We start from the raw sequence: 21,906 nt of genomic DNA on the forward strand, positions 1-21,906 counted from the left end.
AATTATTTTAAATGTTTTCATAATTGTTTTATTCTATTGTTTTTATTGTTATCTGTTTTAATTTGTGACTTTTATACACCACCTAGCAATTTGAAATGTTGTTGCTGAGCTGCCCAGAATGAAGCTGATTTCTTTAGAACAGGGATTCCCATCCTGTGCTGAACTACAACCCCCACCACCCCCAGCTACAAATTACGGAGGCTTGTGATGAGGGGAGTGGTAGTTCTGCAACATCTGGAGTACCAAAGATTGGGACCCTGCTTTAGAGAAACTGGATCTTCATTAAAAAGGTAAGCCCCCACCCCCATCCATCAATTTGATACAGATTGACTCAATGTGATCCAGAGCATGTGCACGATGCAAGAATGGCCTGGTTCAGGATCAGGCTGATAATTTGGACTGTGCACAACCTATTAATACACTTTCTGAAGAATTTTAGTCCTAGAATCAAGCCTCATGACCATCTTGTTTTGTAGCCACCCTGGGCCCAATCAGGAAGGGCAGGATACAAGTCTCTAAAATAAATAAATTTATGCATTTATCCTCTGAACTGGATTCCACATACATCACTACACCACAGTAAGTTCTTTTTTAAAACTGAGAGTACTATTAGTCCCAGACATTCTACTTAGTTCAACTATCTAAATTTAAAGGAAACCTGTTTTTGCCCTAAAGGGGAAAGTGTTACAAACTTACTTAGGACATGTGATTAGCAATGAGGCTTTTTTTTAACTGCACAAAAAAGTCTTGCTTGCAATTTTTGCCTCACTATTCTTGATGTCAACTACTAATTTTTTAGAATTAAACAGATGTATGCCCTGTTATTAGGTGAACAGGAAACAGAATTTAAAAGAAAGTACTTCAGGAAATACTGTTGGCAGTTGAGTAAAAACTCCTCTCTGCTATAAATGGGGGGCACACAATATTACTAAATAGTTTTTAAATCAAAGCAATACCCAGTACAGTTTTGTAGCATTTTAAGAATGGAGGTCTCTGTTTATAAAATTACTTCCCTATTACCCTATTAATATAAGTTCTCTTAATTCTACCAATATAGATTTGGCATATAACATATCAAAGTGGAGCAACTGCCTCTACAAGATCACAGAACACACAACTGATCCTGGGAAACAGCTTGGCAGGCTCATAGGCAAGTGCGAAGTTAGCAGTACCATAGTTGTCCACAGTCAGAATAAGATCATTGAAAATACTACAAAAGAAATATACATTGAACTACTGAATGCAACTTCCTAATTTTTCTATCATGAATACATCTATTTGTTAGCAGGAAGGCCCATTGTGCAAACAATCTCTGAATTAAGTTCCGCTTAATTCAGTGAGACACCCCCCCACCAAGAACTGTATTTAGGATTGCAGCCTGAACATTCATCACAAAACAGGAAGTTTGTCGAGTGTGAGAAGGAACTGGCTCTTGTGTACTCTACTACTTAAACCTGATGTTGGTGTCTTCATTTGTTTCTGCATTCACCACTCCTATTAATTTATAGTATTCTTGGTATAGTGTATTAGTTCTAGTTGTTCCCTTGGATGAAGCCTATTTTGCTTAAAGTCACTGCTGCCCTTATATCCATATGCAGGCATCTACAAATCCATTTGTCAGCGGCAAGTGCCCCCAGCCTCCGGTGAGCAAGACACCTGGTGACCTGGTTACAACAAGTAACCTGGTGTTACACAGATCTCCTTCCCAGAGGTCTCATTCCAACAGCCATTTCTGAGAAAGAAAGCAACAGCAGGAATCCTTTCTGAACACTAGGAGCAGGTTCTGTTTCTTACCATCTCCATATTCCAGTGCAAATGACAGAATACCAATTTCTCCCCTAAGGCTTCTGCCTGTGTGCCAGAAGAGGATCTCAGGGAAGAGACAGGGTGTGTGAGTGACCAAAAATAATGGCTGGCTAATGAGCCAAGCCTTTATTTGTGGATCCCATCTATATACAATCAATGCCACCCACACGTCTGAACAAGGCCATGGGTTTTGGACAGCATACAGATATGTTAAATAAATAAATGTAGTGGCTCCATAATCACAGAGCTCCCTTCCCTGGAGACTCTTCATATCCTAGGAATCTTTCAGAGTGGTGCACAACTGTATTCAGAATGCCTTTCAATGACCAGAAGGCGGGATTGTTTTAACTGAGGAAATAAGGCCTTTGGCTTAACTACATTGTTCAGCATTCCATTTGTTTGTGACACAATAACTTGCTTGAACATTTTGGTATCAGGATGAAATTGGGTACATGTGTTCAGGTGTACGTGCCCATTCTATATTACAAATACCACCAACCTCCACACCCATCTACAATGAGCCAGGAAAAACTAGGGAATTTCAGGTTCATGTTTTTAATTTTATTAATTATGCTGTATTAGGGTAGCGTAGACAAAAGTTTATATTCATTAGAAAAAAAATATACAAGAGGGTAAATAGTAATGATTTCCCCCCCTCTGTGACCATGGAAATTCTTCATGCACAACAGTTAACTACTACTGCTAACAACAGCTGTCGGGCTTCGCCATGGAAATTGTCCTTTATAGAAAAGTGTTACCATTGGAAGCTAATAGAAACTGTTTAATGTTTGAGCCAAGTTGGTTCCCAGCATGGGCTCAGAGGACTTATTCTGGTATAGTAGATGTTTTTTGCTGTTGCTGGGAGCTCCTTCCATGAATAGAAGGAGACTTGCACTATATTCAGAATAGCAATACCTTACATGAAAGCTGCAAAAAGCTATGACAAATTATACGAACACAATGGATATTTATATACCACTTTTCAACAAAAGTTCCCAAAGTGGTTTACATAGATATAAATAAGTAAAATGGCTACCCTGTCCCCAATGGGCTCACAATCTAACAAAGAAACGTAAAATAGACATCAGCAACAGCCACTGGAAGGATACTGGTATCTAAGAGAGCGTCTTCTTCGCTATGAGCCCCACCGGCCGCTGAGGTCACTTGAGGAGGTCCGTCTCCAGTTGCCACCAACTCGTTTGGTGGCTACACAGAGACGGGCCTTTTCGGCTGCTGCCCCGAGATTGTGGAATGCACTCCCTGCTGAGATACGATCCTCCCCATCTCTGGCAATTTTCAGAAAACACCTGAAAACACATCTCTTCAGCCAGGCTTTCTCAGCTTTTTAAAAATTTGTTTTTAAATTGTTTGATTGTTTAATTGTAGTTTTATGATGTTTTTAATTGTTAATCATTGTTATGTTTTATAATTTTTATTTTAATTATTAACTGATTTTAAGGTGTTTTAATGTAAACCGCCCTGAGCCTTTTGGAAGGGCGGTATAAAAGTTTTAATAATAATAATAATAATAATAATAATAATAATAATAATAATAATAATAATAATAATACTGTGCTGGGGATGGATAGGGACAGTTGCTCTCCCCCTGCTTTTAAAAAGGTGCCTCTTTGCTTAGTTAGCAGGGGAGCTTATGAAGCAGAAGGCACAAAGTTTTAAAGACTAATCAATCCTTCAGTTGCAATGGTCTAGCAGGTGTGATCCAACAAGCTATTTGAAGGAACTTGGCTATTTACCTCAAACAGCTCTTTAGAACTCCAAAATGTCTGAGGACAAAGCACAAGAACATGCTGCTGGTACAGTATATTTTTATTTATTTATTTATCAAATTTGTATACTGCCCCAAACCTCTGTCTCTGGGTGGTTTACAATAACATATACGCATCCTCTTACTTCCTTGTTAAAGCGTTCTCACATCAAATCTCTAAAATTGCTTTTTGAACTCAAGGAAATACTGAGAAAGTTTAGAGGTACTCTTCCAATCACAGCTTATGTTTCAAGCAGAATGTTGAGAAGACATTTCAAATCAAAACAGAAGCAGGACTTAAAGATGTGGGAAAGAAAAGCAAGCAGAATAAGGGCTTGCTGTCATAAGAGCCTACCTTAAATTAATAAACCATTATCCTATTTTATATACACATACCCCACTTTGTTCTCATGATCTCATATGTTATAAAGTTTAAATCATATTTTGTGCATACCTGGGGCCTTCTTGGGCAAGTTCACAGTGATGCTGAATTGCTTTTATGGTCAGGCAAGAAGAGTACACACTGAACAATGAACATTAACTCTCACATTCCCATTAAATAAGGTAGTATGGCTCAGATAAAATATTAGGCTTTGATCAGATGTGGTTTAGTGTGTTCAATCAAAAAGTAAGAAGTAAAAAGCATCTTTAAAAATGGTCCCTAGTACTCATCAACCAAATATACTCGTCAAGCCTCCATCTTCAGATCCAGCCATGGACAAGAGGTTGTCCTAGTCAAGCCATATTCTCTCACCACCCACTTGACAGGGAATAGGTGGAATTAAGAAAAAAGACTGAAAACATGGTTCACATTAAAGGTGCAAGCTACAATTAAGTGTATTCAAATAATGCTAATTCTGTACTTCATTTTAGGAAGAACTCTAACTTGCTCCTCTCAGGTACACAAAATCAGATTAATCCTATGGATCACAAGAACTCATACCTGTGCCACTAATCGGTATCATCATGGCTTTGTTCAGCATAAGAATGGTGCCAACGATTTTATTCAAACTGACAGCATTTACAAGTTTCTTCTCTAGCCTTTTTAAAAACCCATGTACACTCAACCACATGTCTCAAAAATTGTCTAGAAAAGCCAGTTACGGATGGCATTCACACATATGAGAGGTAGAAATTTTTCCATGGAAAATGTGATTTCTAAAATTTCATTGGCAGACATCCAGACTTGCATTGCACACAAGAAGCAGTTCAAATCCTGTATTACCACTACACTGTCATGTATATGGGGAAGGGGCAGCTTTCACGAGTCTTCGCTTCCCTTCAAAGCCTACTGTGTATCACCAAATATGTCCCAAGAGTCACACGGCCCTTAGGGACAAATTTTGGTGATGTACAGTGAACTTCAGAAGATAAGCAAGATCTAGCCGTTTCCCACAACCAAGTGACAGAGTCTGGAATTTGCAGTGCTACACTTATGCAATACTAGTCTGGGTGTCCAGCATTTTTTCATAAAATTTATTAGTAGCAATGAATATATGCCAATTCAATATTATGCAAGTTCAGCTATTTCAAAGTTGTAATTAATGTTTTCCAGGTGATTATACCTAGAAAATGTGAGAGGGTACATGTGTTTTACTGATTGTTCCAAAAAAAAAATCTTTCCAAATAAAGTTTTGAAGTTGTTTCAAAATAACAAAAGCATATGAAGCATCTATTGATTCACTCCCACCCAAATATTACACATCAAGAAGATTTGTATAGGATGTTTATTTTCACAGGAAAAAATTCAAATAAGGGGGAACTGTGCATTGGAATTTTCTCCCAGAAAAAAATTCCAAAACAATTCCTGAAATTTTTCCAGTTCCTGAGCCATTTCTGGAAGGGTGGTATATAAATCAAATAAGTGAATGAATGATAAATTCAAAATTTTTGAGAAAACCCACTTCTCTACATTCATGTTATCAAGAACAGCTCTGTAGTTATTCAGTAAGTGTCTTAAGTCACAAGAAGACTAGGGACAGTCCAGGTCTGGACCTATTACTTACATCCTATTATATTTTTATTTTTATTAATTATTTGATTTATATATGGCTCAGGGCAGTTTACATCAAAATAAAAACAAAACAACTAAAATCAAAACTAAATCAATTCAACAATTAAAATCATTTGAACCCAGCATTAAAAATTTAAAAGCATAAATCTGATTAAAAGCCTGGGTGAATAAATGTTTCTTCAGTGCCTTTTTATAAGTTGCCAGAGATGAGGAGGCTCTTATTTCAACAGAAGCGCATTCCAAAGTCCAGGGGCAGCAACAGAGAAGGCCTGTTCCTGAGTAGCCGCCAAATGAGTTGGCGGCAACCGCAGACGAACCTCTCCAGATGATCTTAACAGGCGGTAAGGCTCATGGCGAAGATTATCTTAAATACCCAGGGCCTAAGTTGTTTAAGGCTTTATAGGTAATAACCAGTAGGGATGTGCAAAACGTTTCAGATAAAAAACGTTTTGTACCCAAAACAGCCCATTTGGGGTGTTTTGTAGACAAGACAAAACACCCATTTTCCAAATTCAAAAGTTTTGTAGACAAAACAAAACGTCCCTGTTTCGGCTACAAAACATTTTGTTGTTTTGGACCTCCATTTTGTGGTGATCTCTGAGTGAGTCTCCATTTTGTGTTTGAAATCTCTTTGAATTTCCTGCCCTTCCAGCCTTCCAATCGGTGACCTAAAGCATGGGCTGACCTGTTGACAATTCCCTCCTTGTTCCCCATGACTCTTTTGCTTCTTGCCACTCTTTACTGACCCTACACTGGCCAGGGGGAGGGTTGCTAACCCATGGGGTGCTGTGTTCTGCTGTTTCTGTGGTGTTCTGAGTGTAGATTCTCTGGTAGCATATGAGAGTGGATTCTTCTTTTTCACTGAAAATCCCATGCGCTACCAGAGAATCTACACTGAACACCTCAGAAACAACAAAACCCAGTACCCCACAGACTTGTGGGTATGGGTGTGGTTGGTACCCTATGTGTACTACACAACCCCTCGGGCAGCCCCAGTACCCCCCCAAGTGGAATTATGGGGCTGCTAAAACCTCCATTATTCCCTATGGGAGAAATTGTAAAGACACAAACTTCAACAAATCACAAAAAATCAGCCCTTTGCCCAATTCCTTTGAAATAATTCTAGTAGCTTCCTTGCACCCATTGGGCACTACCACCCACCACACGCTGCTCTGGGCCACCCCTTTCCCCTCAATGTGAAGCGATACATTTGCTGGGATCCCCATTATTCCCTATGGGAAAATTCTTAAAGATGTATAATCCTGAAACATACACAAAAAAATCAGCCCTTTGCCCAATTCCTTTGAAATTTGGGTGGTAGCTTCAACCCATTGGACACTATGACCACCACCCACTCTTTTTGCCCTGGAGCCCTTTTTAAAAATCCAAATTGATTCAGATTTGGATTCTGAAAATTCGGCTACAAAACAAAACGGGTGATTCGGATTCAGAAAATCTGGATACAAAACAAAATGGGGGTGTTTCAATTCGGATACAAATCGAAACGAGAGAATTCCAAAATCCACACCCCTAATAACCAGCACCTTGTATTTTGCCTGGAAACGTATCAGCAGCCAACAATGTAGCAGGCATATTCTTAAGAGTCATGGGTTTCAGTGACCGCTCAACTATTCCAAAGAGGTATATGAAGTTCCCAGAGGATGACTATTCCTCACTGGCCTCTTACCATTGTTCCACGCTCTAAGGCGTGTGCACGCTCACAAATTTTTGGATGTCCGCTCAGTTCATTTTAGATCCCGCTCAGGTTGAATCAGGAAGGCCCCATTCTGAATGCATGTGTGCACACACTGCCTTGATACTGCCACCCAGAACAAATCTCATTCTGCAGAGATGAAAAAAATGAGAAGGACCAGTGCCTCTTTACCCAACTAATCTCACACATTGGGTAAGGGCTGTCTAGTAGAATCTTCTGCCTGATAAGCCAGGTCCTGGGGACTAACACAGCACTCCCTATTTTTCACAAGCTTTTTGTTCCTTCTATCCAATTTTGAAACACATTGATTTAATCTGGATCTGTTGTTGTTCCTTTTCTTATTATTCTGCCATTTCCACCTATGGGAATACTCAATCCTTAAAATACCTAAAATTCCTTAAAATTTTGGTTTAAGAAAGCCAACAAAGACAGTTACAGATACCCTCCTGTAAACATTATAAACATTTTCCATAAAATGAGCACAACACACATTTCCAGGTGGATATTTCACAGTGTCCTGAAACTAAGGCCTGGATAGTTTTACTAGCAAAAAATGCATTGTTCTGCCATATGCAAAGCTGGGGGGGGGGGGAGCAGAGGGAGAGTCTTATTACCAAGAAGAAATATAATACAGTATATACCTCCTGCCTCTGTTCAATCATATTTTTTTGAAAGTTTTGAACAGAGTTCACATGTCTGAAGACGTGGTAAACATTCACCCTGGATCCACTGCCAAGTCAGAGGGCTGTTTGCTGTATGTTTTCAGACATATTAACACCCTTCAAGTGTCACAGAAGATGAAGTGGTGGAAGCTTGTGGACTTAGCTATGCTGTAACATACAAAGCAGTACAAGGAGGGCAGCAGATCAAGCTGATAATTCCAATATTATACATTTAGTTCAAAAAGCAACTAACACTTTAGCCAGTATGTATTTAACTTTGTGAACAAGCAATGAACAGGTTAATTGAAGGTACAAGTTCAATACAAAGAAATCAATCCCACCTCTTTAATCAAGGTACTTTTCCACATTGAGAAATATCCTATGTCTGTTAAAAAACTGTTCTCATGTAAGTGGATGTCCAGGAATAACCTTAGGGTGGATTCACATAATGTGGAAAAAAAAACAGATGTGCAAGTTACTTGCACACCCACATTTTGTCACATGATTTAAAAATTCAAAAAGGGAACCATGCAGCTCTGTGAAGCAAAACCTTTGCTCAATCGCCCACATTTTTAAAGGATCTCAGGTACCTGAGAAAGACCTTTAACCAAAACCTTGGAAAACTGCTGCTTGTCAAGACAAATAAGGTAGTTTAATGTGTTCATTCTGAAATGGTACAGTACCAGGAAAGTTGTACCATGATACATTTCTAAATGCGTAGTTTGGCCTTACTCTGTATGTAGGTAGGGCACAGTGTGGCTTTGGGCAAATCAATGAATCCACTGCTGAACTCAAAACTTGATTTAGCTTTTAAGGGCCAGCCCGTCCTACAGGATATTTGAACTCTGGTATGGATACCAAAATACAAAAACCCATGCACTGCCTGTCAAAAATGAAGAATGACTGCATGTTTTTAGTGTGCTTCCCCCTTTGCAATACGTACATGTGTGTGTGCAGGCATACGTGGGGGGGCACGCACACACACCCTGCATATTTGACAGCATTTATTTTTACTCCATCTCTAGTCCCCTGCCCCTTGCACAAAGACCACCACCACCAAGAGAAGAACGATGTTCTCTGGTGGACTGCCTTCGCCACACCTCCCTGAATGAACAAGATATTATGTTTTACTTAATGCAGGTTTTTAATAACATATTGATTGATTGGTTCAGTTTTTATACTGCCTTTGAGAAGACATCCCAAAGTGGCTTACAAAAAGTTAATACACAATTCCATAAAAATCACATTTTAAAAATTAAAGTTAAAATATTTATATTTATATCTATATCCTTTAACAGATGGTTTAAAGGATACTGAATTGGAAAAATCTACAAAGGAACAAGCAAGTAACTGTGCTAATAAGAGCCTGGCTAATAAAGATGCATTACTAAATAACTACATTATCCCATTAGAGAATAGAAGGCTGTCAACAGATAAGGAGATAGCAGCTGTTTCTCAGAGACACACCAGTATCACCATACTGCTTTGTGAAGTTAGTCAAAATACAAGAAGCTTATTTGAAATTCATTAAAATTCACAGGTTTTTGTAAATTGAAACATTGCTATCTTATTTTGGCCATCAATGAGCAGTTATTTGTTTAAGTAAGGTTTTGCTTACTACACTGTAATGTAATTATTCCATTTTTTTAAAAAAGCTTAGGTGCTTTTCCTTCAAGGCTGTTTAGAAATCATTTAAAAGATGCATACCACAGCATATTAGGGTATCTAGATGTGCAACAGAACAGATATTTTAATTCCTGGGTTGCATAACTAGTTTTGACTCCAATTTACGTTAGTTCTTGTTTCACCCACAATGTACCAATCCCTAAAATAAGTCTGTTTTTATATTCAGTGTAGTTACAAAGACAAGATGAATCCATTTTAAATCATGGTTCAGATTGGATAAGGACTCTTTTCAACAGACAAAAAACTCTGAAGGGAGTATTCAAGACTGCCTACTCCCAAGACACGTTTTACATGCAGAGTAAGCACTGTGACACTCTTGAGTGTACCAGGGGGTGGGGGAGGATCCAAAAATGATTACAGCACATCTTAGCTTTCAGACACTTTTATATAAATCCCATTTTAGAATACCAGCAGCAGCTTCTGCAACAACTGGCAGACTGCTTGCATGCTGCACACACTACCACCTAACAGTCAAACTTCAACTTTTGCATCTGCAATGCTGTAGAAGCACAACAGTGTTTAGAATGAAAGATCACATCCCCTGTGACCTCTCCTGTAAAGGGCCAGATTGGAGACACTGGCACTGGATTTTGCATTTGTACAATAATTCAGCAAGAGGACAAGTGTTGAAAAATAGGGCCTTTGGAATACTCTCTCACAACACAAGATGCTCCTTTGATGGACCCAATGATCTCAACTACTTCTCTCTACTCCTACCTAGGCAAAGCGTACTGACATTCAGTAAGGGTATTCACACATGCAGCCTAACCCAGGCTAAGGCATCCCAGCCTGGGTTAGGCTGCGCATGTGAAGCGCCGGAGTGAGCTCGCTCCTAGAGCTGAAACAAGCCCCACTTTCAAACCTAGCATTTAGCTTAGGTTAAGCGAACCTCCCCCAGCCCCACCCCGACACCAGTCATTTCCAACAGCGAGCTGAGGGGAGAGAGGAGTGGCCATGCCGAGCGTGGTGGCTGCTCTAACTAGAGCAGCCACCACACTCATATCCTGAGGCACCCTGGGATGTGGGAGGAGGGGTGAATCCTCCAGCTCCCAGCGTCTCCCTCCACCACACCACTGCTTGTGAGGGCACATTGTCGGGCGGAGGGGAGAATGGCGGCTGCTCGTCTGCCAGAGAAGGTAGCCCTCCCTCCCTCCCTGGCAAAGTCGTATGCATGACCTCAGAGTGTGCTACAGTGCATACCTACATCACCTAAACAGTTGCTGTTGCAAGTTTCTACATTGCCTCACCTTGGGAAACAGTCTCACTCATAAGTTGTCAACATGAAAGCCAAACACTGTAGAATCAAAAGCCTGCCTGGGTGTGACCAACTTGCTTGTAGCAAAGGTTGTGGCAAATCTTTTAAAGTAAGAACTCTTTGAAGATTAAGGCATTGGTAACAGCATTTATTGCAACAATTATGCAAGCAATTTAACTGAAGCATTATCAGATAAGCATATGTCCCCCCACCATATTTTATGTCCTTCACATGGTGATCTACAACATTGTACAGTACACTTAACACAAATACTGACAAATGAGCTTTGGAGTTCGGAAATTGTCACCTAAAAATTGTAACATATAAGAATGCATAAGGCTACAACTGGAAAAGTATTCCCAACTAATAGATGCCTAGACAACCTTAGGAGCCAGAATTTTTTCAGAACTACTTAATGCCTCAGTACAGTGTCCATTATTAACCATCCAACCCCATTTTTCTTCACGTTTGTCTTAATTTCTAGTTATACCAAAGCGTAAGATCATCAGGAGATTTGCTGCAGAGTGTTATCAGCATGCTGATGACACCCAAATCTTTTTCTCCATGTCAACATCTTCAGAAGGCATAACCTCCCTAAATGTCTGCCTGGAGACAGTGATGGGCTGGATGAGAGGTAACAAGCTGAGACTGAATCCAGATAAGACGGAGGTACTTATTGTGTGGGGTCGGAACTCAGGAGATGATTTTGATCTGCCAGTTCTGGATGGGGTCACACTTCCCCAGAAGGAACAGGTACGCAGTTTGGGGGTGCTTCTGGACACAAACTTCTCCCTGGTGTCCCAGGTTGAGGCAGCGGCCAGAGGTGCCTTTTATCATCTTCGGCTGATACGTCAGCTGCGTCCATTTCTTGAGATAAATGACCTCAGAACGGTAGTACATTTGCGGGTCACCTCCAGACTTGATTACTGCAATGCACTCTATGTGGGGCTGCCTCTGTACGTAGTCCAGAAATTGCAGTTGGTCCAGAATGTGGCAGCCAGGTTGGTCTCTGGGTCATCTCAGAGAGACCATATCACTCCCATCATAAAAGATCTACACTGTTTGCCAATAAGTTTACGGGCAAAATACAAGGTTTTGATTTATAACCAATAAAGCCCTAAACAACTTGGGCCCTGGGTATTTAAGAGAACACCTTCTTCACTATGAACCACCGTCCATTGAGATCATCTGGAGAGGTTCGTCTGCAGTTGCCACTGGCTCATCTGGTGGCTACTCAGGGACGGGTCTTCTCCACTGCTGCCCCAAGACTTTTGAACACACTTCCTGCTGAAAGAAGAGCCTCCACATCTCTTACAACTTTTAAAAAGGCAGTCAAGACACATTTGTTCATCCACACTTTTAATTAGATATTGTTTTAATTCAGTTTTTAATAGTTTTAACATTTTAAATTTTAATTGTTGTGATGTTTTAATCTTATCTGTTCTTGTTTTGTTGTGAACCGCCCGGAGACTTGCATTTTGGGCAGTATATACATGTTTAAAATAAATAAATAAATAACAGGAATTCTAACTGAGCAGTTTTTAGTGAGTGACTAGAAGGTTCCACATGTTCACCATTCCAAGATGGAATGGCTCAATTTCCTCATAAGCCAGTTGGCTATATATGGCCAAAGACATCGGTAGAGAACATAAAGAGCTATGAATGTTGATTCTCCTAGTTATATATATATCCAGTATCACAACTTGCAGCACAAAGAAAGCTGGAGATCCAATAATAAATTGGCCATCTTTTCCCCCTGCTGCTTATGAGCCTAAGGTGCTGTCTCTTCCTGCTCCCCTTTTAAATGGTACATGCATGCATCCTCCGCTTTACCAAAAAAAACCCCTTCAAACAATTTAAAAGTTGTAAGATGTTTCAGCAAGGTGGGGCTGGGGCAAGAAAGACCTCATGCTGTCTCAGCTGCCACCCACCAGCCACCTTCCACAGTCACATCTTCCTCATTTAAGCTTATTATTTAATGTATTTGTATACCGCCCACTACCGAAGACTCTAGGCGGTTTACAAAGCTCCACTGCACTGAAAACTTACAGAAAGGAGGGAAGTTAGAACAACATGGAGTGGGGGAGAAAGCATTTGTTTCTAGAGCAGTCCAACATCACATATCAATAACCACAACACTGTAAACAGAGATTCTTCGATACACTTCAGTTTCATGTAGATGAAGATAGGAGAGGGGAAATCCAATAAAAGCTTTTACTGCCTATATCAAAACCACCTAACTCTTGCTGAACAAGTTTGAGTTTGCAACAGCCCAAAAGTTTTACCTTGATAGGTTGATGATTAGGTCACATGTCCATGCAGTCATGATTGGTTTGAGACACGCCAGCAAATGTACACCTAGTTAAAAAGCATGCACTGAAGCCAATCTGGGCCTACTTGGGCAGCATAAAATATACCTCGCTGTCCTCATAGTTTCATGCTAGCCATCTAAACAAAGGAAAAAAGCTGGTCTTAGGGTAAAGTAAAGTGTGCTGTCAAGTCGATTTCGACTTCTGGCACCCACAAAGCCACGTGGTTTTCTTTGGTGGAATACAGGAAAGGTTTACCATTGCCTCCTCCCACACAGTATGAGATGATGCCTTTCAGCATCTTCCTATATTGCTGCTGCGCAATATAGTACCAGCGAGGATTCAAACCAGCAACCTTCAACTTGTTAGTCAAGCATTTTCCCTGCTGCACCACTTAAGGTGACTATAGCAAGCATGAATTGTCTCCTTTGCTAAGCAGGGCCCACCCTGGTTTGCATTTGAATGAGAGACTATCTGTGAGATACTCCCCTCAGGGTATGAGACCACTTTGGAAAGAGCATCTGCATGCTTGCATGCAGAAGGTTCCAAGTTCCCTCCCTGGTATCTCCAAGCAAGGGCTGGGAGAGACTCTTGTGTGTGTAGATAATACTGAGCTAGATGGACCAACGGTCTGACGCAGTATAAAGCAGCTTCCTATGTTCTGAAGTTCTTCTCTTAAGTTATAGAACAGAGGGAATAATTTTAAAAACTTCTTAAAACTGATATCAAGAACAAGTTCAAGGACAGGAAGGATTCCACAAAGTGGTAGCCATTTTTAAAATATATATAGCATTTTACCAAAACTTTGCAAAAAAATAAAAAAAGATTGTTCATAATCTATTTTAAAAATCCGGTCAACTTTTCATTATTTAACGTAGCAAACTGTAAAAATCTTAAGCAACTTTTTGGAGACAAGAAGATATTCATCGAGGCCTTACTCATAGCACAATATATACCTTGAGTACTATGAGGAGCCAATTATGTATAAGCAACCCTACAGATGCGAGACTACTCATGGGGCGGGGGGGAATTCTGTTTCAGGAGTGAACTTTTGCTTGAAATGTTCCTTTAATGGCAAAAAGTTGAGTGTATTAAATAGATGAATTAACTAATTCCACTAGGATAACTCACACGATAGCAGCAATCTACTGAAATAGCTGTATAACTGCGCCTTTTATAACGTAGGCTTCTGCCTACCATCAAGGATGTGTTTTTCCATCTCAGCCTTAACTTCCTTTATAGGCACTTCTATAAGGAATATAGCAAAAAAACAAGTCTTTGCAAATTTGAACACTAGGTATCAATAAGAACAAATTGGGATGGCAAAGCCCATTATACTGCTAACCTCCAAAGGTGATTGTGGGGGTGGGTGGGGGAGGCAGATAATAAATTAGGGGTTTTTAAGGTTTCACAGCAATTCCAACTTTTCCCTCAGATACCCAAATAGTAGCAAAAGACAGAGCTCTAGTTTTACGAACAGATTTGTTTTCTTCATTGATTTATTAGATATATACTGAGCTCTAAGCTGGAGGGCAAACACTTGATAAAAGTGTCAGCAGCACTTGATAAAAGGACCAAAAAAAGTGAAGGTTTTTAAATTAAATATGAAACTAATCTGGAGTTAAAACAGACTTTTGTTTTCAGCTCTGTTGAGTGACTAATTTGCACTTGTGTGTCTCTCTAAAAATGAACATAGAAGGATTGCAAAGTAGAACTAGAAAATAAATAAATATATATATATATATATATATAAAATTTATATATATATATTATTTATATATATATATATATATATATATATATATATATGCGCAACGTTTCAAGGTGTTCAAAGCACCTCACTGATTATCTCCTCAGTAAACTATATTGAAGATGTTCAAGTATGTTGAGATCAATAAGCAGATCATACTACCAGTATACAGTCAAGGGAAGCATAATTGAAAAATATCAGACATTATTTCTGCAATAGTAACATTGTGATATCTTTGATTTTATAATAGCATGGCAGATAGCTATGGAGTAGTCAATCTTCCGCTGTCTGCTTCCATCACTTTGCTATCCCAAAGACCTGACCCCAGCATCTGAGACCAGATCTAGTAATATGGACATCTCACTATAGTTGCCAAGCCAGACATACCCAGCACCTTGTCAGCTGTTTGCAAGGCTCTCTCCATTTTGAAGTATTACTGGCTTTTAAAGCAAAAGAGGGAGAGCAAGCCACACATACAGCCTCTGCACTGTGTTTCTGTATTGGAAACTGCAATGCAGGCTGCACTGGCTCCTTCTGCAGCTCTCCTCTCCCTTTAGGGCCCTAGCACTGGCCTTTAACACAGAAGGGGGATTCAAAGAGCCACAAACACACTCTAGATAGCACTGGGTGGTATTTCTAGAGGAACATTTGACTCTACCATATCTAGCTTTAAACAGCTAGCATACAGACAGACAGGCAGGAAAAAAACATCCATATGAAATTGTTCTTTACTCCTTACCTCTTCACTACAAGCAAATGCCACTGGCAGCAACTTGCACAGTTGTTTTACAATACAGTGCTATATTTACTGTTTGAACTTGTGAAGATTTGCTTTAGTTGCAAGCAATCCAAACATATGTTTACATTGCTACAGCTATAGTAGGTATCTTAATCAGAGGCAAGCATTCTGCTAGCTTTCACAGCTCCAGGGATCTGGGGGGAGAAAGAAAACCAGCAAAAGTTTTGTAATGGAGCTGGTGGAGACCCCTCTCAGCAGCATAGTACAAGAACTTCCATGTAGCACTGCAGCATCCCATATGGGAAAAACAGTGGCACAACAGTGCCAATAGCTGCTGCTAGGGGCAGGATTGAGTCCTGTAACTGGACATAAATCTTGGCATTGGACCAACTTCAATTGCCTGAAGCACTTGAAACACTGTCCTGCCATGCTAAGGCTCAGGGTGAGAAGAACTGGATTTATCCTCACAGCTACTTTCAGCTTGAAATCTTTATTCTCATTACGAGCCAGAAGAACTCAGGCCTAAGCATTTATACAGCACCAAACAATAAGAATCAAATCTGAATCCACGATTCCAAGATCCAAGTCCAACACACCAGCCACAGGACTTTTCTCTGGAATGTGTCTTACCAATCTATTACCATCTTCTTCTTAACAGCAAGACTCTAGATCTATGCTCTGTGTCATAACAAACTAAAGCATACATTTAAAGACAGTTCTTGTTAGATATTCACAACACTATGCAACATCATTTAAAAAACAAAACAAAACAGCACTGTATCTATACCATAGGATTTTTTGTTGCAAGACACAGTCCCTCCTTGGGGATATGCACTTCTGTATTTCACAAAGTTTTCAGATAAGGCTAGTTTCCCTGACCCCAGGGCGGCGGCGGCAGTGGTGGTTCTGTAATGATTATATTTATATAAACATTGCTAATTCCCTCTTTACAGAAGAGCCAACCACAGTTATATTAGGAACCAACTTGTGTATAGATACATTAAAGTCATATGAGGTTAGTAAGCAAATGAGGTTAATCAGGAACAAGTAATGTCTATTTGAGCCATTCTTCCTATTACAGCAGCCATGACTATACAAGCTATGGTACTAAACATGGACTCAAGCAGATTCTAGCAACTGGAGTTGCAGAGCAGAACTGCTGACTTTAGGGCCCTCCATTTCTATTAAACCTCATACACATACTTCGTTAAAAAAAAAAATTGCTTTGAATCACATATATATTCTTCACAATAAGAAAGTCCAGCACCAACTTATTTGTTTTTTTGTGGAATTTGAGGCAAGCCAGTGTTCTGAGTGCATGAAAAAGCATTATGGATTTCATACTGCAAATGCAAATTATTGTGAAATTCATTGCAGGGAGAATTCTGGATCTGAAATACTGGGCTCTCGTTTTGGTATCCTGCACATAACACAAGTAATCATGACAAACTGCTTTCATCAAAATGTTTTTCTTTTACTTGGCACAAGACAATGACTGACTTGGTTTTGACAGGGTCTTCAGTCTATTGCTTATGTAAACAGACACCAACATACCACTACAAATTATTTTTTATCACAATAAGATATCACAGTGCTATGTGTTGGGAACATAATTCCCAATGCAGTGTAGCAATCAAGAAATTGCTTGCCATTTTTAAAGTGTCTGCATCCCAAAGTATCTACCACTGACATCCAAAGGTTTAAGACCTTAAACTATAAGGACACACAGTGTCACTCACAGTGTACCTCTGTTACATTATTATGATACAGAATGAATTAAACAGAGCCAAACCTTGCTGCAGTGAAACTCACGAAGACCGACTCCAGCTGACTCCTTATACTAATGGTTTCTGTGCTTAAATTTGGTACTCTACATAGACCTTTATATTGCTTCCAGTCTTTACAATTATTTCAAGACTTCTGGCAATGCAGCATGAACTAAAAAACCTCACTAATGAAGAGTGCTCTTACTGGAGAGCTGTACAAGCCAGATAGTACAAGAAATGTCAGTTTTCTGTGCAGTATAACTAGATTATGAAATATATTTCGGTCTTTAAGACTATGTTTAACATCTATGCATTTCTTGTGATCTACCAGTTTTCTCATCCCAAATTACAACAAAAGTAGGTCACATTGCATTTCTGCTCATACCATGGCTAGAAATTTTGCAATCTTTCCTGCTGCTGCTTCTTCAACACCCCACCCATTAATCCTTAGAATTTAAGATCCAATCTATAAACTAAATCAACCTAACACAAACAACTGTTATTGTCCAGATTTTCATTGCATTACCTGGCTTGCAATTTATAATGGCAATTTACTTCTACAAACTAGAGGGAAAATGTCAGTACATTTGAGGACAGAAGCCTATTTCCTGACAGCATAAGGTTAGGAGACAACAGGCCAACATCTGAAGTTAGTCCACATCTATTTTTAGTAATGACTTGCAATCTACCACCAAAATCTATTGCCCTTGCTAGCAGAAACAAGCTCAACATGTAATAAGAGAACATTTGAAAACTGTACATAAGTAGTCAGATCAAGTCAAAAAGAAATTCTGTAATGCAAGACTAGAGACCTAAAATACCCATCACCTAATTTCAGGATCCAATAATTTATTGCTCAAGAACACAATTGCCAAATTGCTAAAAGGCAAGCCTTAGATATACAGTTTTGGTGTTTTAGGACTTTATTCATCCCAATGACAGGGATCATTGCAATAATTACTGTTGCAACTATTTTATTGATCAGGTGCATTAATTTGACAGTAAACTATCTATAAAATAGATGTGCTCTGACTATAGTTATTTAAAGAATTTTCATTTTTCACAGATGAGCAATCATGAAACTTTAAATTTTTAAAATTAGGTTTTCAATTATGCAGTTCCAATAATGGGAACAATGCAAAATAAAGACATACTGGATGGATTATGCAACCTTTTACCATTCATATTTTTTAACCTAGTATCAGTAAAATAATCTTACCTGAAAAGGAAAGATATTGTCAGCTCTGTTCAAACTGTCTTCCATCCAAGATTTTGGAGCAAAAGCGGAGCTGGGCCGTGCATATTTCTGTAACTGGATATGATTACTTGGAAAATTCTTCTTCAAGGGTGAGATGGAGTTCAGGGGCGTTATTCCTCCATTCAGTCCCCTGCGGTGGTCTCGCCCTTGAGACCCTCCCCACCCACCATATCCACCACCACCACCAGGACTCCATGAAGAAGATGGTGTAGGTGATGGGCTTTGGTAGCTGCTCCATGGAGAAGGTGGTTTATTAAGATTATTAGCAAGATGAGGCAGTTGATTAAAAGCAGCATTTCTATGTGTAAATGGAGGTGGATGAGGGCTTGCAGGAGACCTCCTCTGTTGTTGATGCTGATTGTGATGATGCTGAAAATGGGGGTGATGAGGGTGATGCTGAGAGAGGGGTCCAATCTGAGGAGAAAAGCTACCTCCAAAGCCAGGACTGACATGATGTGGAAAATTCTGAAACAGCAGAGCACCATTATTAGCTGAAGCAGGAGGGACCCCTCCCTGGTGGAAGAAACTCGCATCTTCATTAATTATTGTTGAAGAAGAAGGAGCTATAGCTGCTGACCAGTTACTGAAACCAGTCAGAGAAGATGCAGTAGATGTCAAGGGCTGGCTTGAAGTACCTAGCCCTGTCGCCTCTTGATAATCAAATCCCGTTAATACTGGTGATTCTATTCTTATTTTCTCTTTCCCATTGCCATTCTCAGAAGAATTATCACCTTGGTTTTCTTCAGATTTAGCTTTCTCAGATTCAGGCAGCATGCCTGCTTCCTGACTTTGACTAGGGGAAAGCTGCTGTTTTTCTAGGGAGTCTTGCTTTTCCTGTTGCTGAGTTTTAGATTTTTCTGACCCCAGAATCTCATCCTGAATGTTATGGGCAGCTGGAGCAGGAAAGAGCCAAGCTGACCCAGCACTACTGCCATTGGCAGCTGTGTTATTTATAAAAGCAGCAGGGCTGGGTGTTGCATTTTGATGGTGGTGTGGAGGCTGCAGATGTGGATGAAATCTGACTGGAAAAGCTGACTTACTCCCAGTGTTGTTTTGCACTAACACTCCAAACCCGTAATCCCCCATTTATTTAGGATTTGAATTCTGCCTGGAAAGAAAAAAAGATCCTTAAAATGTTTTTCTTCTACTACTAGAGCAAGGGAATAGAAATATTTTTTGTTACAGATCTACCCCTTTCTTTTCCACCTACGCAATTGAGATATCTGATTTGGATATTATTCCTGGTTTCTTATAAATGAGATCACTTAAAATATTGACATGGGTCAATTTGTGTTGCTTCCTTCCTTTAATTGGAAGGAATGAAAGTAAATCTTTGGTTAACAAAATAAGAGGCTTCCTTTTCCGAAAAGGAAATGCACAAGAATGAAGTGGGGATGAAGGAAAACTCCTGGGAACCAAATTAAGAGGTTTGTGGGATTTTTTTTTTTTTTAACTATCCTGTTTTTGCCTTATCAACAGCCTCAACCTGCTCATGTACACATTAATGAAAAAAAGATAACATGACATCTGGTGCTCCCCACGCCTTCACAGCTCCAAAAAATATATATTTAAATCTGGAATAATTTAATAAATTCTATATAATCTAATATATATTTGTGTACTATTCTAACAGTCTTTGCTGTTGAAAATGGAAAAGATTTACCTCAGGATTTCAAAAAGGGAGCGAGTTGAACAGGAGGGATTCCCCCCTCCCCACCCTGAGCAGCTACTGCCTTTGCCTTGTAGTACTGTGTGTATAATATGCTCAACGCAGATGCCCTTCTGACAAGTCCTTTCTATATAAAGAGGGGAACGAGAATTTCCCCCCCTTGTTTAATCTCTAGGCATTGGCATTCAGAGTGTGGTGTGTGTATGTGTACAGATTGAGTTGTGCAGGAGGAGGGTGGATTCTTGCTGCCGCTGCTGGTTGGGTGGGTTCCTGGTTACTGCGTTGCTGCTTTTCCAAGCTCGCCTCCTATTATGTATGATCCGATATTTGTGTGTCCTTCAGATGAATCCTGGCTGCCTGCAGAGGAAAATTTTCACCTCAGAAAATCAGCAGTCAAGTGCTTGGGGTGGGGAGGGAAACGAGAAGGGAACCTGGAAAGCATAGGTTAGACTTTGTAATTTTCTAAGCCAACAACAAAATAATATATTACGCGGCGGGGTGGTTTGCGGGGTGGGGGGGCGGAATAGTCCTAAGGAGAATATTTAGGGTGGGGGAAAGCCTCTTCCAGACATGCCTGCGTCGAAGTGCGCGGGGGGGGGGCATATAGGGCTGCTGCCGTCCTTGGAGTGCGTGTTGGGGAGCGCATAGAGCAGAGTAGAGATTTCACTCCCTCCGAGAGAAGGGTAGGAAGGACTTTACCTCAGAAGGGGAGCAGTCTCCGGCGGGGAGGGGACGGCGCTGGCGGGGGACCGGGCCCCTCTCTCCCCCATGGGAGCCGGTTTCTCAAGGGAGGAGGGTCACGAGGATCGCTCGGTGGAGGGAGAGAAGGGAGGGGCGATCTCGAGCCGGGCTCTTGCGTGCGATCTGGCGGCGGGGGTGGCGGCAGCGGCGGCGGCGGCTCCCAGGGGTCCTGCCTTTCCTCCCCCTGCCGATGCTCCGGTGCGGCTGCTGCTCCCCCGCCTCGGCTCCTCCCGGCGTCGTTCTTTGCCCCTCATGTAAAACAATCGTTTATCAGGCGGGAGGCTCCTATTAGGTCGCGAGGCGCTGGGCTACTCTGTCAATCCACCAGTTCGCCGCCTCGGCCCGGCCACCTCAGTCGTCGTCGTTGTCGCCGCCACCACCGCCGCCGCCTCCTACTTCGTCTTCTCCACAGGACCGAGCCTCTGACCGAAATGACAACCAGCTGGAGAGAAGCAGCGCGGCACTTCCGGTTCATAAAGGCCACGCCTCCTCCCTCCTCTCCCCCCCCCGCGGGCTCCCTTCTCCGGCAGCCGCCACGCCCCCTCCCCCCCCCCCGACTCAGGGCGGCCTCTTCCTAGTCTCAAAAGACACAGGCGGCCGTTTTGCGTCAGGGTAATTTGATGGCGCTGGTTGTCTTCGCCATCTTTGTCTCGGGCACCCTTCTTTTTCCTTAGAGAAACTAAGCAGACATGTTGGTTTCGGTCAAAAAGCTGTGGGGACTTCTAAAATTATGGCTGTTCTAACTTCTGAAATTGTGGCAGCCATTTTTGAC

At 40.8% G+C, this 21,906-nt stretch overlaps 1 protein-coding gene across 4 annotated transcripts in view; it reads right to left on the minus strand.

Annotated features, from left to right (window-relative positions):
- Positions 1–21,591, minus strand: part of CPEB4 (cytoplasmic polyadenylation element binding protein 4) — a 104,885-nt gene extending 83,294 nt beyond the window's left edge. Inside the window, exons 1-2 of one of the 4 annotated variants that reach the window (XM_053295327.1) lie at positions 21,093–21,591; positions 18,686–20,750 (exon numbers count right to left, since the gene is read on the minus strand). In XM_053295327.1, the coding sequence (XP_053151302.1) occupies positions 18,686–19,810 (1,125 nt within the window). In that variant the 5' untranslated portion in view covers positions 19,811–20,750; positions 21,093–21,591. The remainder of the gene's footprint in view (positions 1–18,685; positions 20,751–21,092) is intronic. The other 3 variants (XM_053295328.1, XM_053295329.1, XM_053295330.1) reach the window with 3 other exon arrangements.
- Positions 21,592–21,906: the final 315 nt, after the last annotated feature.

The sequence above is a fragment of the Hemicordylus capensis genome, chromosome 2 (genome assembly GCF_027244095.1).
Source record: "Hemicordylus capensis ecotype Gifberg chromosome 2, rHemCap1.1.pri, whole genome shotgun sequence".
NCBI classification, from domain to species: domain Eukaryota; kingdom Metazoa; phylum Chordata; class Lepidosauria; order Squamata; family Cordylidae; genus Hemicordylus; species Hemicordylus capensis.